This window comes from Seriola lalandi, unplaced genomic scaffold (genome assembly GCF_002814215.2).
Source record: "Seriola lalandi dorsalis isolate HSWRI2012SDOR001 ecotype SW California unplaced genomic scaffold, Sedor1 jcf7180002054570, whole genome shotgun sequence".
NCBI classification, from domain to species: Eukaryota; Metazoa; Chordata; class Actinopteri; order Carangiformes; family Carangidae; genus Seriola; species Seriola lalandi.
Genome location: NW_019525123.1, coordinates 862,540 through 878,958, shown reverse-complemented (window position 1 = coordinate 878,958; position 16,419 = coordinate 862,540). Strand labels below are relative to the sequence as shown.

At 39.9% G+C, this 16,419-nt stretch overlaps 2 protein-coding genes across 2 annotated transcripts in view; both read left to right on the top strand.

The window, feature by feature from the left end:
* cpa6 (carboxypeptidase A6) overlaps positions 1–2,599 on the top strand; it is a 16,644-nt gene extending 14,045 nt beyond the window's left edge. The window contains exons 9-11 of the mRNA XM_023416861.2: positions 829–1,031; positions 1,150–1,234; positions 1,322–2,599. Of these exons, the coding sequence (XP_023272629.1) occupies positions 829–1,031; positions 1,150–1,234; positions 1,322–1,536 (503 nt within the window). The 3' untranslated portion in view covers positions 1,537–2,599. The remainder of the gene's footprint in view (positions 1–828; positions 1,032–1,149; positions 1,235–1,321) is intronic.
* Positions 2,600–5,647: 3,048 nt separating this feature from the next.
* arfgef1 (ADP-ribosylation factor guanine nucleotide-exchange factor 1 (brefeldin A-inhibited)) overlaps positions 5,648–16,419 on the top strand; it is a 51,058-nt gene continuing 40,286 nt past the window's right edge. Inside the window, exon 1 of the mRNA XM_087176847.1 lies at positions 5,648–5,963. Coding sequence (XP_087032973.1) covers positions 5,840–5,963 — 124 coding nt within the window. The 5' untranslated portion in view covers positions 5,648–5,839. The remainder of the gene's footprint in view (positions 5,964–16,419) is intronic.

The following is a 16,419-nucleotide window of genomic DNA, read 5'->3' as shown; positions in this document are numbered from 1 at the left end:
GGGGGTGGGGGGGTTCTGCTGAATCATCATCACTCCGGGAGGACTCTGAGAACACAGCAAAGATTTATGTGGTACAGACAGACATACAGAGATATAACGTGAGTTGAAAAACAGAGTGATTGAAGTACCATGTGTTACATCCCCAAAGGAACATTAGCTCATAAAATCTGGCTATCTGCGTATCTAAATCAGAGCTTTTCTAGTTGTGTTTAAGATTGTAAAAACAGTGTGGTTCTCGGGGCAGCACGATTCATATGACACTCATTACATGTGAGGATCTGTTTCAGTGTGCTCTTTTCTTCTCTGAGTGAATCCTTTCAGGACGGGTCACGGTCTCGTTCACAGGTTTATGTTTACTTTTTGCGTCACTCGTTTACATCGGACAAGGGCACATGCACTGAAGTTCACTGTTCTAAGCACAAACAGTGCTAATGTAGTATGTTAGAGGGAGAGACGGGGGCAGCGTGCTTGTCAGAACCCCAAACGTAACAGCATCCAGAAACATTTATTCCTGTTGGTCGGTCTTGGCAGTGGGGTCAGTGGTTCTCTGTAAAACATTTTGGAGCCGTATTGTCTTTGTCTTCTGTTATCCTTGGCATTATGATGTGACTGGTGATTTCAATCTGTGTCTGCATTAGTTTTTCCCCCACAGTATTGCTCTCTATGTCTTCTCACTGCCTGCATAGTCACCGTAGCTGGACTGGGTCCAGAATATATTGAATCCACGTCACGGTGCCCAAGCTCTTTCTTTTTAAAGATATGATAGAAATTTGAGCAAAAATTAGATTTGAACATCCAGATCTGTTTCTTAATGCATCCTTCTCCCAGATGAGGGTGCCTCCTCTCATCCCTGCGACGACACCTACTGTGGTCCCTTCCCTGAATCGGAACCCGAAGTCAAGGCCGTCGCCAAGTTCCTGCGTAAGCACAAGAAGCATGTCAGAGCATACATATCCATCCACGCCTACGCCCAAATGCTGCTTTACCCTTATTCCTACAAGTATGCCACTATCCCCAACTTCAGCTGTGTGGTAAGACATTTTTTTCTTAGTAACAAACCAATAATAAACCCGTTATTATCTGTGAGAGCAACCTGATATTAAATCCTACTGTGAAGAAACGAGCTGACCTTTTGCTTTCACTTTCCAGGAGTCGGCGGCTCACAGTGCAGTGACAGCCCTGTACTCTGCCTATGGAGTGAGGTACAGATACGGACCTGCCTCCACAACTCTCTGTGAGTTTATTGTATCTCTCAAGATTAGCAAACCAAACAGAGCTAACTATTATTACTGTTCTAATCTTTTTTCTTGCTCTCTCACAGATGTCAGCTCAGGCAGCTCTATCGATTGGGCGTACAGGAACGGGATCCCGTACGCGTTTGCGTTTGAGTTAAGGGACACAGGATACTTCGGCTTCCTCCTGCCCGAATCCCTGATCAGCCCGACTTGCACTGAGACTATGAGGGCTGTGAAAGCCATTGCATCAGGTCTGCTGAAGAAGTGTGAGACAGACAGGGACAGATTTCCATATATATGACCATACTGTAGGTCCCTAGAGCCCCACCCTCACGGCTACTTATCTGAACACCTCATATTCCTCTGAGATTTCATATTAATCCCAGATGTTATCAGGTGGAGAGCTGCAACAGACAACCAAAGCGTAATTTGTTTTTCTTGTTTTTGAGGCTCTTCACTTTATTTTCTTGCCTTTCTGATATGATATGAACTGATGGTGGTGGGTTTTTCGTGCCAAAAACCAAAAATCCTTCAAGTAACCAGCTTGTTTACATACAGTAAGCTCACACACACACACACACACGCACACACACACACACACACACACACACAGTGTCAGAGAGCATCCTGTTGGATCAGTGAGCTACGATTTGTGCCATCTAAGTTGTGAACATGAATCTGGCCCAGGATTCTCTCCAGCATGTAATCCTCTCTTTGTCCCCCAAGATTTACTGTAGCTCTCCACTAACAAAGAAACAAACAGGATTGATGCAGATTTTACTATCAAATAAGCTTTTTTTCCCCAGTGAATGGCAGTCATGTAAGCACTTGTCATGATACAGCAGCACTTTTTAAACACATTTAATATTTTAATGTCATCCAAAGATGTGTTATATTAAAATAAACGTTTAACAAGTTTTAGTTTTTTAATGAATATAAGAGCATCATTGATTACTCATTATTCTGGTTGCTGTTTTATTACTTTATTTTGGATTAGTCCTACCATGTGCCAGTTTAGACTCAATCTATGCTGTTCACGTATTAATGCCTTTATTACTGCAATATTGTTGGTGTACATAATGTGCTATCACCTGACAATCTAGGGTTTGGTTTAAATGGATATTTCTTTTTCTCTTTTTTTTTTCGTTAGACATGTTTTTTTTTTTGTTTTTTTCCTTTTCATTTGGTTCAGACTAAATTTGGAAAGTCTAGCCTGTCAGTTCAGCAGCTTACTGTGTCATTACTCAGGTATGGATCAGTGACAGGGTCAGAAATGTTTACCTTTCACAGCTTATGTGCTTAATGTGAGACTTTAATAAATGTATAATATCAGACTTGAATAAATGTTGTTATATAACACAGTACATATTTATCTTGTCACATTTATGTCATCTTTACATACATTTATTTTGCTCTGTTTTTGACTTTATCATTAGAAATGCACTATTTATATAACACCCCCTCTTCCATTTATCAACAATGAGAGAAGTGAGATGTCACATTTGCAGCCCTTAATTGTGTTCTATAAATGTTTTGTACACATATTCATGGGCATGTCTGATAATAAAAATTATTATCTAAGGGATATTTATTATGATTAACTTGCTGACCTCTTTAATTAAGAAATTATAGCTTAAAACACTTTTAATCCAGCGCTTTCTACTATATTCTTCTTCTCCACTCTTCGTCTCCAGTCTCTGATTCTGCAGCTCTTATTTATGGATTCAGAAATGGTGGAACTGACACGCAAGACAGTCCAAAGTGAAAGTGAACTCTCCCGCCCACAACTGCCAAATCTGTGTTGTCAAATTGCCAGATTTCCTGGATGTATTTGCTGTTGGATTTTGCTAAATGTTATTCGAGGCTGTAAAAGGCACCGTAGCAACATTAAACGTGTAGATACACAGTTATAGGTGAGGTGAAGTATTAAACAGTCACGGAAGAACTAAACACACAGGTATGATATTTGCAACATAATGACAAATACAAATGTGAGGGCAAAATCTGAATATTACATATTCATGTTTCACAAAATGTTTCAAGCATTTGTGATTATAGTATTGTGAAAAGTGGAAACTTTGAAGACAAATAATAATAAGAGGCCATATGGAGGACTAATCATGTCCTTCCAAAATAAAACATGCAACATATTAACTACCACTAGGAAACAGCTAATTCTCTATTAAAATGTTTTCTGATTATGTTAAAGTTTTTTTTAAAGGTATTATTATTCTGAAGAGGAAAAACATGTTTATCAATGGGCAGCATAAAGAACTACAATCCACAATTGTTGAATAAATTGAGGTGGGATTACTGCTTCTCACAAATCAAGTTCCATCAGGAAGGTGCTAGACTTCCCAGAATTCTCTGCAATCCCAGATAAGGTTAAGAAGGTCGACCTAAGGGCTGTTTTGCCTTGTTTACCTCACAGTGAACTAGATATTGCCAAGCTGAGCCTTCTATCGGGACATATTACTGTGATTAATCTTGAAGAATCAGGGGGAGATTGTCTGTATTTGTTAGTTACTTCGTATCTTACTGACATTATACATAAAACATCTTGATCTCAGCGGAATCAGTACTCATGAACATATCCAGGAAAAACTTCCATTCCAGTGATGCTGCAACCAATATACCGGATTATGCAAAACCTATCCCATGCAGTATCAGAAACAACATTAACATTTACATTGATCCGAGGCTGCGGATTATGTTTACTGTTTGAAACTCCCAAGATTTTCTAAAATTTTTGTCAGGAGACTATATTTCCTTTGCCACTATCTATGGGATGGTGAGATAACAAAATACAAAACAAAGTAATCCCTGTTGAATGAGTGTTGAATTAGTGCTTGGCATATTGACACTGCCGCTCGACACCCCTTGTTGTTACTGTATCAATTGTTTTTCCACACAAACAATGATGTGACTAAACTAATCATTTTATGTACAATTAACTAATATTTATTGAAGTCTTATAGTAAACTTAACACTATATTAATTTTCCAACCAGTATTTTTAGTCCATTTAACAAAAATCTTTTAAAATATAGTGACACATTTGTAATTGCACATTTGAACTGTATATTTTATGTCGTTTAACTTATTTTCTTTTACGAAACTTATTGTGTGCATTAAGTAAGGCATTTCTATGCGGTCCATTAAGCTTAACAATGCATTCAAATTTAATATTAAATATGTAAGTTGAATCATAGCACAACTTTGGGTTTTAAGACAAGACAAGACAAGTAACTTTATTATATCAGGTGGGGAATTTGTACTGTTACAGCTGCAGCAGGATATAGGTGAAAAAAATACATCAAGAAAGAATATTTACATCAGAAAACAATATTTACATTATTAGTGTTTGCTTGAGGTGTAACATTACACATCGTTTTCATGAAGTGTTGCACGTATGTCGTGCAGTGCCATCTTCCTCCTGATCCTCCCTGACTGTTTTCCTCAGCTCATTCTGCTCCCTCTGCAGGGCCTTTAGATCTGGAGTAACTCAGGGATTTTTGGTAAAAAAATACAACTTTATTGTCTTGGTGGGTACAGTGTTCTGATGTGGTATGTGATACACTGTGTGAGACTGTTAATTTCCTCACCGTGAGGCTCACAGAGAACATCCCAGTTGGTTGAGTCAAAACAGTCCTTAAGTGCCTCATTAGACTCATCAGACCATTGTCTCACTGTGCATGTTGGTGTTATTTTTTTTTTTTTACTGTAGGTTTGTACAGAGGTAACAAATGCTGAAAAAAGCTTGACAAGTTGAAGTGTGGAAAACTGGAAATTCCATTTGCACCAAACCCACATAAATACATTTTCAGGCTCCCAATTGGATTGAATATCAAAAGCCTTTAATAAATATGAGGGTGAGGATTATATGTTTATGGATTGTTTACATAGTAACATATAATTACAGCAGTGAAAAAGGTCTTTATTAACAAATGTGTCCAGTAAGAAGCACAAAGGGTTGCCTTTTCTTTTTTTAAAGTCATTTATATTATATACCTCTAAGTTAATTGCCAAAATTAGGTCACCAATTGTAAAATATATATATAGGCTTTTAAAATCACATTCAGACACACAGAAATGCCCTCTACATAATACAAGATTCTATATATGGTCTTAAACCCTGCACTTTAAGTATAAATGTGAATATATTGTTTATATTTAAGTGATGTGAGTGAATATGGGAAAACCTCTGCGCACACAGACGCTGATATGCTGTTTAATTCATTACATGCATATATTAATATCAAGTATTTTACATATGAGTTTAGTAAGCCTGTATGGGCTTCAACATGAATATGTGGAGAAAGCTTAGCTGGGAGGCTACACTCATGACACCTCTTTCCTCGCTCTCTCCCTGCTGCCTCACTGCGGCCGTTCTCAAACGTACGTGACGTCGTTTCCTCTCTCCAACATGGCGCAGGAGGCAGGTCGTTAATGGAAATCTGAGGGATTTACCCCACCTTCTGTGTTTATTTATGTTTGTCTGTTAGGGGCTCTGCGGCTGACATTTGTAAGGGAATACATTTCCATTCGAGGCGGCTGCACCCCCCCTTGGGACCAGGCACACCTCGCCCCAAATTCCGGTGCGACATGTTTGAGGGCAAAAAGACGAAAAACATGTTCCTAACACGAGCTTTGGAAAAGATCCTGGCCGACAAGGAGGTGAAAAAGGCTCACCATTCACAACTGCGCAAAGCCTGCGAGGTGGCACTAGGTAAGTTATGTTGTTTTAGCATCACATTTTAGACACGTCACGCACCCTTTCACTTATTAAGCGGTTATCCTGCAACAATGTCGCAGTGTTGGGCAACACAGTGTATTTTCCATTCATTGAATGCTGGCTGCAGCTGTTGTCTTATTGTTTTACGTTAAAATTCAGCTAAACCTGAATATTTAATTGACGTGGCACGGGCTAAGTGGAAATGATTCCGTATCAAACACGGAAATGGTGCAGGAGGGGTGGGTGTTTGCAACACTGAGCCGATGCTGCGAAACTAGTAGCGATGTGAGAACAGGCCGAACACCGGACAGAAAACAAAGTTGTTGAAGGCTGTATCCTCCTTTTAATATCAAGCTTACCAACAACTACACCATAAACATTCGTCAAGTGCAAACTATATTTATCTAAACTGTTTAATTGTATGGCTTTGTCCCCATAAAGGCGAGATGTTTGCGTCTCTTCCTGGTACACACGAGACGTGGCCGTGGCTGGCCAATACAGGGAGTGTTCAAGACACTTGTGTCTTTTATTACATCTTTTATTTATTAACTAGTTTAATAATTATATATGCTCGGCCCTCCTCTTCCCTGTTATGTTGTAAAACTACATCTGAACCAGGACAGTGAGAAACAGAAGGTGACAGCTGTCAATAGCACCTTCATGCTAGAACAATGTCAAGATATCGGAAATAATGAAACCATTTCCGGTAATGACTTAAATAAAATGATGAAATAATGAAAAATAAAATGTATACATGTGATGCTGGCGAATGGTTTGATTAGTTGTAGCCACCACGATAAGAATAATTAATATGTGTAAGAATAACTAATGAGATACAACAGATTCTCTGTTCTTGTAGCACGTGTTTCGTCATTAATACCAATGGCTCAGCAGGTCTTGTCTCGTCGAGTACGCTTTTATTTTGAAGTCAACATCGGTTAACGTCCGGTTTTAATTTAACTGTATGTGGTAACTTTATGAAACTATTTGTTAGCAGGTGTATTTTCTGAAACGTGTTATTGGGGGTGGCTGTTAATAATAAACACACATTTTACAACAATTAGGGCAAACAGAAATTCACATAGGATCAGGGCACTTAATAGTTTACCTTAATAATGCTACAGTTAATGTTTTTTCACATGCCAGACTTTTTCATCTGCTCTGTATCTTGGAACACCCTGGGGTTTTTCTTTTCTGCAATGGGAGTAATATGACACTGCCAGAGAAACAATGAGTCCATGTTGTGCAGTAGCCAAAGATCCTACCTGTCCCAACAATAGCTGCCTTTATCAACACATTCAGCTGCTAGGTGTTCTGCAGTTGCCATGAAGGCTAAATACACGATGATGTTTGTCTAGGCTTGCTTTAATGTTTTGCAAAGCCAACCCACCCACACAAATGATATATTCCTTCCCACACTTCATTGTCAGTAGAGAACCAGAGAAAAAATGTGGTGAGTGTTACAGGTTGAGCTTCATTGAGGGAGCATAGCATGGATTTAAAGGGAAAATACACCCTACATTGGAATTTGCTGCACCAGTGATTTGTGGAGAGTGAATATTGTTCCTTTGCTTCAGAATCGGAACATGAATACATGAATTGGTGATATAATCAGGTGACGCTCATTTGTCCATAGTAAGTGAATTAATCACTCACCCTATGGGCTTTATTGTAATGTTGGGCTTCCAACTGTGAGTCAGAAAAAACATAAACCAATAAGACCATCATGGCTGCCTTCTCTCATATAGCATCTAAGCAGTTGTTCTATTATTCGCTGTTAATGGAGCAGCCTCATATTTTTTTCCAGATGACATCATCACTACAGTCTGTCTGTGTGCTGCTGATTAAAATTCACCACTTAACACTGAATTCTATTTTAGGGTGTACGTTCCCTTTAAAAGGCAGCATTAGTCACACAGTCAGTGGTTGTGGGTCTTCTCAGGTCAGAAAAGGGAAGAAATATTCAGGTAAAACCTCAAACATTGTATGACAGCACAGCGCAAAAAATGAAATAATATAAAGTCTCAGCTCAGTTTGATCTCATAATTAAACGTGTGTGCTGAGTTTAACTTCACAGTGCAGCTCAGCCATACACTCAAAATATATGAAATCTCTGCAATGAGCGTAGCATTGGTACAGTAGTAGTGCATATCAAAAACGACTTGGTGACCCAGTATACTGAGTGACTTACATAATCCCCTGTAGCTCTTGGGGCTCTGAGACATCTCAGAGACATCTGAGTGTGCCTGTGCCAGAGTCAAACCTCTTTGCTGTCACTAAAAGTCTTCCTGTTGTAGGTTGTCTTTGTTCAAACTATACAATGTTTGAAATTGTCTTTGTATAACACAAGATAGTATTTTTATTTTGCTTTTGATTCCAGTCTATTTAGCATACAGATTTAGACTCGTGTTTATGGATATACCTGGTAGTGACTCACTGCAGGTTTGTTACATAAAGGAACGAGGTGAAAGGTTCTTGCTAGGCTACCTTTGCCAGACAGTCCACCCTCATAGCTCCCAAACTGACCTTTCTCTTGGATTATCAAAATATCACTTAGCAGTTTCCCAAAAAGGATAGCATCTCAGTTTCTCACACACCCCAAACTGTAGCAGGGTCCTGTTATCTTGGATCTCACTGTCAGCTTCGTTGAGACAAGCTATCTGATAGCAAGGAACAGAAAGTGGGTAAGACTGACAGTTAACTCAATATATCAAAGGCCCTCAGGCTGTATCTGCCCACCACCTCTTAGAAGAGGGCATAGAGGCTTTGGTTCACTGTTCTCACGCATTACTAGCATCATATGATGTTGGCTTTGTGGATGGTCTTCTTGTTTTTGAACCCAACCTGTCCCCTCTGACTTGAGAAGTTCATGTTGCTTTGCTGCTGATGAAAAATAATCATACTGTGAATGTAACACACTAAATCAGGCAACTCTGTACAAGCTAGCACGCTAAGAGGAGTGAGAACTTATTTCCAGGCTAGTAGTCACTGAAACAGTAGATTCCCGCTGAGCACACTGCTCATTATCTCTCCCCTTAGGGTGTATGATCTTAGGGTCAGCTGCGGAGGTAACGGCAACCTTGAAACCTGTTGCAGCTGGAATCTTGATGCCTCCTTTCAGTTATAGTTTACCTGCGGATGCAGCAACTGTAAAGAGAACTCCACTCTCTTTGAATTCTTGCTGTATACTCAACATTTTACTTACTTTTTTTACTCAATACCTGTAGCTGTACCTGAACTTGAGTGGTTCAATACTGAGATTCTCTGAACTGGCTGTGCTTTCGAAGTCACAGCTATTCTTTTCTGTTATGGAAACCTAAATGCATCAATGTCACAAACTGTGTATTAAGATACTTGAGGGCAGTGTGGACAAAATTAATATTATGTCACTGTTATGGTCTTTTCTCTACCCATATATTACAAAAAAATCATATAGAAGAAAATCTGTGTTAGTATGTTTGCTAGCATTTACCTATTCACATTCAACAGACACAGAGTAACATGGGTATTCCAATGGATACATCTTTATTTCCACCTGATGAAATGTATTATTTGTTGGTGTTTTGTTCCTGCTTTGGTCCACTTACTCTTGAGAAAAGCACCGAGCTCTCTAGCCTGCTAGATGCTCCATTTTCTTCATCAGGAACTTGTTTACTTCAGCTGTTAGGGTTAGAGTTAGGGCACTGGGCACTGGGCAGGTAAGCTTTAGTTGGATTGACTGGTCTTATTTACCAAGAAAAGCTTACTCTTGTTTTATAGGTATTCCAGAGCAGTTGTAGGTCAGGTAAATCATGAATTTCAATTATGAAATTCAAAGTTGTTTTTTGAGCCAGTGTCGTGTTGTCAAGTGGCTTGTCAGCTCACTTGCTCTGAGGTATTGACAGTTTGAGCGCCTGTGGTCTATTCCTCATGGTCTGAGGGTCTGACATTAAATCTGAATGTTTTGCAACAAGAGGTACTTATGAGAAAGGGAATTACAATAAACCAGGAGCTAGCAGCTATTCTGACATGGTACACTGATTCTGGGCAAGCTATGATGGTAATGTTTTTTTTTTTTTTCTTTAAATGATTCACTCCATTTCCTCGGTAGTTCATGGACATTATGATTTCAGAAAGTTTGTTGCGATTATTAAATGCTTTTAAAAGTTGGTTTTATTTCTTTTTTAGGTTTAGCTAGAAACTGGAGCTCTTAAATTTTTTAAAATCTAAATCCATTTGAAAAATTGTCAACAATTCAAAGTCAAAAGGTGTCACATTTGTCCCATTAGTTTTATTCAGAGCGTTTCAAGAAAAATGTTCCCAGTGTTGACATAAATATCATGTGCAGAGAGCTCTCAAAGATCCCTATGAATCTAAATCTGTTGTTTTCATAAACTCAGAACTATAGAAGCAGATTTGAAGCAATTTTCTTAATTGATTGTTTGCAGCATTATTATCTATAATCATGTGATAGTCAAAAGCTTTCCCAACACACCTACGATCTATTAAATTCTTAACACAGTTAACAATCCTGCCAGCAATATACAGAATTTAAATAAACAAAGGTTTTCGTGCTCATATTTGGGATTTTTCCTTCACTCTATGATTTTATTAAGCCCAAACACAAACCACATTGCTTGACAGATTTAACTAATGTCGCTGTGTGAAGCAGAAATCTGTAGCAAACTATATTCTCTTCCAAGGTCAAAAGAACCTTGAATAAAAGCTGTAACCACAGACAAAATCAACAAGAGTTTGCAAGCTGTTCTTTTTCATCAAACTCAAGGCCACCGCTGACACGAGCCACCTTTTCTTCATCATCATTAAGAATGGTGAACACATGCTCCTCAGTGATAAGCTGCACCATAGCCACCACATGCTGACCCATGATAAGCACCAGGCTATAAATGGTCCCATTTGTTAATTAAGGTTTTTACCATGACTCCCCAAAGACCCACACAACTCTCCCAAAATATGAAGTGCAGGAGATGAGGGCTCTCTACTCTTACTGAATAATAAAAGCCTTTCTGATTTGTTTACCTGACAACTTTTTTTTCCAGCATCCTTCATATTCCTGACAGAAATTCATCAGCCCAGAAGTTGAAAGCAGGCAATTTCATTCTAATTTCCATTCAGTAGAGACACACCAGGTAACCTACTGAAACTAGCAGGCATTTCTGGGGATGAGAAAGTGTAAATGAGGAAAGAGATGGCAGCCATCAGCTGCATTTTTATGTCACCTTAATTTGCCGGGGTGCTGTAAATGTTCATGGCACTGAATGATTTATCCTAAGGTTGTTCCACTGTTCATCTTTAACTGGAGTCGGATATATGCACTTGTGTCTACAGTTCAGTTCAAATACTTATCAATAAAAAAGACAGCCATACTTTGATCCACAGCAGAGCTACAAACAAAGGAAGTGAGATCAACACTTCTAGAAAAGCAGCCAATTCAAGGACAGAAAGCAACACATTTCTCACATTTGAAAATCCTAAACCAGCTAAGGTTTCGTTGTTTTTCTTGACAAGTGATTTGAAAGACTAACTCATTGTTAGTTTTGTTGTCAACTTATGTTTCAGCCCTCTGTTGTTTCATAAGGTCAGATGGAATAGGGCAAAAGGTCCTACTGGATTCTGAATCTGCAGTATTTGTCAAAAAGTCCAGTAAATGTTTAGATAAATTGTTCCACAGTCAATTTTACCATTTCATTTCCTTGAAGGAAGGGGAGAAACGAGAGAGGGTGAGGCCTCATGCCTGGTTTCTGTCTCGTTTTTCCCCTCCAGACTAAGTGCAGACGCTTAAGCTGCTTGTAACCCCAGAGGTTGACTGGTATTCAGATAATGAGCAGTGGAGTAGTTAACATGGCATGGCCAGTGCTTGCTCTGAAAGCATAAATAATCCTTTTATCTATATGGAGGAGACTCTTTAGAATTTAGAAGCAAAAGTCTGTTTTTTTTTTTCCTTTCCACCTTCTTATTTATTTTCTTACACTGATACCTCCATACATAATACATTATTTCTCTCCACTGATGCCTCCTTTAGTCCTGGGACAGGTGATAAATTAATTATACCGCAAACAGATGAAACGAATGAGAAGGGACCCTCCTCTCTCTCTCTCTCTCTCTCTCTCTCTCTCTCTCTCTCTCTCTGTCTCTTCCTCTCTTCCTCTCTGTTTCTATTTATCTGTTTTATCTATCCTGTATTGATCCATCATTTGTATTCATTTAAGGAAATTTGGTACCAAGCTAAAAATTCATCACAATTACTGTGGGAGGAGGGAGCCAGTTAAATGGAAGGAAGGGCTGTGAATAATAAAATAAGGAGGAAATGTTATTCCGAAGAAATAACAAGTCAAACTGAAATTAAAACAAATGGTTGCTATGAAATCAGCATATATATCTTTGGTATTTGATTTTGATTTGTGTACTTACCCTGGCAAAATTGTAATTAAAGAATAGAAGAAATCAAATAATTTTTTACAGTGATAGCATCCATTACAATGGTGTTATCCAGTGTGCATGAGGTTGTTAACTTTTGCTAAGTCCCATCTGTCCTGTCCGAGGCCTTTCGTTTTTCCGTGACTCTGCCTTTCTATACATTACTTCATGTTGTAATTCAAATCACAGGGTAACTTCATGTTCCTTGATGGTGTGCCGGACACCCTGGTTATTTGCTCTCATCACTTCTGGACCCATGTAACATTTGGAGCCCCCATTCTTTCTTTCTTTTTTTAAACAAGTAGTCCCATGAAGGATAAGAAACGTCTTGTAGGAATGCTAGCAAATTAGGCTAACTAGCTTCCTCTTTTTCGAGTAAAAGTTAGTTAGCCTAGCTTGCTAGCTTCCACTTTCTGAATGGAATACAAATTTAACAGCATGGCTGGTTCTTCCAAATGTATATTGTTAAATTGCTAAAAGTTCAAAGGTGTAAAGGCCTGTTCTCAAATGCCACTTAATAACTGTGATGGCAAATACCCAGCCAGAGGCTGCCCAAAACAGATTTCATCCTCTTTTTGAAATATGGGTCATTGTGATTTATATTTCATTTCACAAAAACTAAAGAGAATTCAAATTTCAGTTTGACTGAAAGCAGTGAAGAAGGGAAGTGGTTGTGAAAGCCTCACATAGAGCTCTTGGGTGAAGTTTTTACTCCATCATGGCTTGCCACTAAACATGCTGGGCCCTAAAAGACAGCAGGCATGATGACAAAGGCACTTTGAGTGAATTTAGGAGGATGCAGTTCGGTGCACATATTTATCCTCCATCGACTCACTATTAATCTCCAGGTTGTGCAGCACAGTCCTGCGTAATAATAATAATAATAACCCCATTTTAGAGGTCCGAAAGTGCAATTCATAGCGTTAGAAGCAGAGAAGTGCCAAATCATGTATCTGGTGCAGAGTTATTAAAAATGAATTCATTTCAATTACAAAGCCAACAGCTGAGTAATCAAGGGCTTGTGGAGGCTGAGTGCTTTGTGACTTTTTGGCTAGAAAATGAGAGCCTTGATTCAGCCATGGGAGTGAGACTAGTTATTAGACACAGGCTTATGCAAGAGTGAGTGAGGGGGCTTGTTGGATACACACACACACACACACACACACACACACACACAGACATAACATACACATACAGGCATGCGCACACACATGAACGCACACGCGATTAGGTAGCCCAGACAACCCCCCCCAAATGTAATTACTGCTGTGCAACCTTTCCTTTCAGCCTGGACAATAGAAATGTCAGGGGTCTGATTTTTCTCAGGCTCTCCGTGGTGGTCGCCCCCTGCCCCTGTGTTTTGTTGGAGGTGCAAGTGGACACCTACACACTGATTCATCCTTAAATTAGCCCACCTTACAAAGCTACAGAGTGGTCTTTGTTATTATGCCTGTGGACATTATGTTATTACAGATTATCTCGCAACGCTTCTCTCTGATTAATGAATGGACTGGGGACAAAACTTTCACTTTTAACATCTTGCACCATTATAAAATCACATCTTGTGTCCATCTGAGTCTTCATCAGTGTATTTCTCTCCCCCTCTTCTGATACACTCGCATCCTCTCTCTCTCCTTACCTTTGTAAACTTACCACACTGTCAGAGGTCCATATCTGGAGACCCACAGTCACTGTAACCACCAATGTTTTACCGGTGTTAAAACAATCTGGCACTGATTGAATTTTAGCTGATCACTGAATATGGAATGGTTAGTGCCAACCATTGGATCCATGCCAGATGCAGATGGGCTCTAAGCTCTTTGAAATGCAAATGCTGCTGCAGGAGGCGGGTTATCCTTTCCAGTTCCTCGCTCAGGTGATGAAAACTGAGTCAGAGGCTGACCTCTAACCTTTCTTCCTTCCTTGCTTCCTTCCTGTGCTGCAGGATTTTAATGTAAAAGGCCACACACAGAAAAAAAACACACACATCTCCCACTACAATGTTAAAATGGGACCTAACATACTTTCCCTGTCTGGCAGCCTTGAGCACACACACTCAAACCGCACATGTACACAAACCACAGTGCTGGTGAGAGACAGGTTTATAAAGCTGATTTGTTTTGGAGGCCAGCCTCGTCTTTTGTCCCTGTTTTCTCTCACTTTCTCCCGTTTTCCGTCCTGACTCTGTGTCTGTGAACTCGCTGTCCCCTCCCAGCGAGCTGTTTTCCTGCTGCTGGTCTTGTGAGGTACTGCAGAGCATCTCCAGTGAGCTGTGTGTTTATCTCTCTCCCTCCTGCCGGTGGAGCAGCCGCGTGCAGGCTCTGCTGTGTCTTAATTGATGAAATGTTAGAGCGCTCCTGAGAGTGTGTGTGTGTGTGTGTGTGTGTGTGTGTGTGTGTGTGTCTGTGTGTGTTTGTGTGCTATATCTGTGTATGTTTGATTGATATTCTGTGTGTGAACATCTTGCTGGCAGAATGTCTAGTTATTGAATTAATGTTGATCCAACAGCTTTAGTCGGCAAGCATATTTGCCCAGGTGGGTGCAGCCTTCCAGACTTGTCATTGTATGGTTCTATACACAGTTGAAGTCTACTGTAAATGATGATACTATTCAGAAGAGCTCACTATAGTACAGAGTAGCGTAAGTGGATCGGGGCACACAGCTCTTTGTTAGGGTTTCTTAAGCAACAACTTTTCCTCGTCTCCAACCTTATGATTAAGGGTATATGGGTTTATCAAGGCATTTTAAGTAGATATGATATACAATGTTACTTCGTGTACTGTAGTCCATTGCACCACAAATGTACCATCTCTTGTTGAATTTATTCCTGACACACAGCTTTGCAAGAGAACTGTAGGGCTGCATGAACAAATAACTATCAGCCGGGGATTTGAAAGGAAGTGTCCACATTGACAGCATGCGTCAGTGCGCAGAGCAAGCAGAGCCCCGTTGGGTTAAAATAATGGTTGCTTTGCCTGGATTTCGGCAACATTTTGCAGATGTACTGTACCTCAGATGAGATGCTGGACTTCTGTATTTGTTTATGCTTGGGATGAATAGAAATCCTGTCCGAACCTTATGCAGGCGACATTTCTTACTAAGGTGTCTAGCATACCTCACCAAAATTCAGACAGTTTAAAAAAGAAGTTAATGTAACAAACAATAACAAATTCTGAACATACTGAGTCACAGAAAAATATGTTAATTGTTATTCCAAACTTCTATGTGTACTTCCCTTAAGCTTGCTCCACCTGTCACCTGATCCAATCTCTATCTTGTCAATAACAATGGAATGGTATTGAACCTTTTGGGATGGACATGGTCATTTAACAGTCTGCATAAATGAATCTATACAATGCCTGAAATGACATCCATTACTTTTAAGAAAGATCCTGTGGAACCTCACTTTCTACCCATTACATTTGCTTAATGCACTACTGCACAACTCAATTCAATTACATGCACCCAGACACACCAAGGGGGTGGGGGGGGGGTTGCGGTGCCAGGACCTGCGATTTCTGTGTTAATGGTTCTGGCTAGCTGACGTCCCTGTGGCGAACACTCCCAGCAGGATGCTACGCTGCTGCTGGCTGAGGAGCGCTTTGTCACGCCATTCAGGGAGGGTGGCACCCAGGAAGGAGGAGACACAAGTTTAGCCTGCCAGCAGTTCTCGTCAGCAGTTGGAGACAGGGAGCAGGCTGTTTTGTCATGCTGCCTTGAGAAGCAGTTAGACTTTGATGCGATACAGCATGAAAGGGGACTGCCTTTCTGCCTGTAGGTGTTAATGGATGTTGTATTTACTAAAATGCATCCTCATGTATTGTAGCTGAACCTCCCTCCCCCAGCGCATACAATCTAGTCTTGGCCTCACTAGTGTTTATTTATTCAGTGAAGCTGGTAGGGTGTAAACTGCAATTCTCCAAGGATGGTGGTAGTAGTTGCTGCAGGAGGGGGAGCTCATTGCTCATTCACACTCAGCTCCAGATATTCAGGGGATTTGAATCGGTAACCCCTCCACAGACCTGCTTCTAAC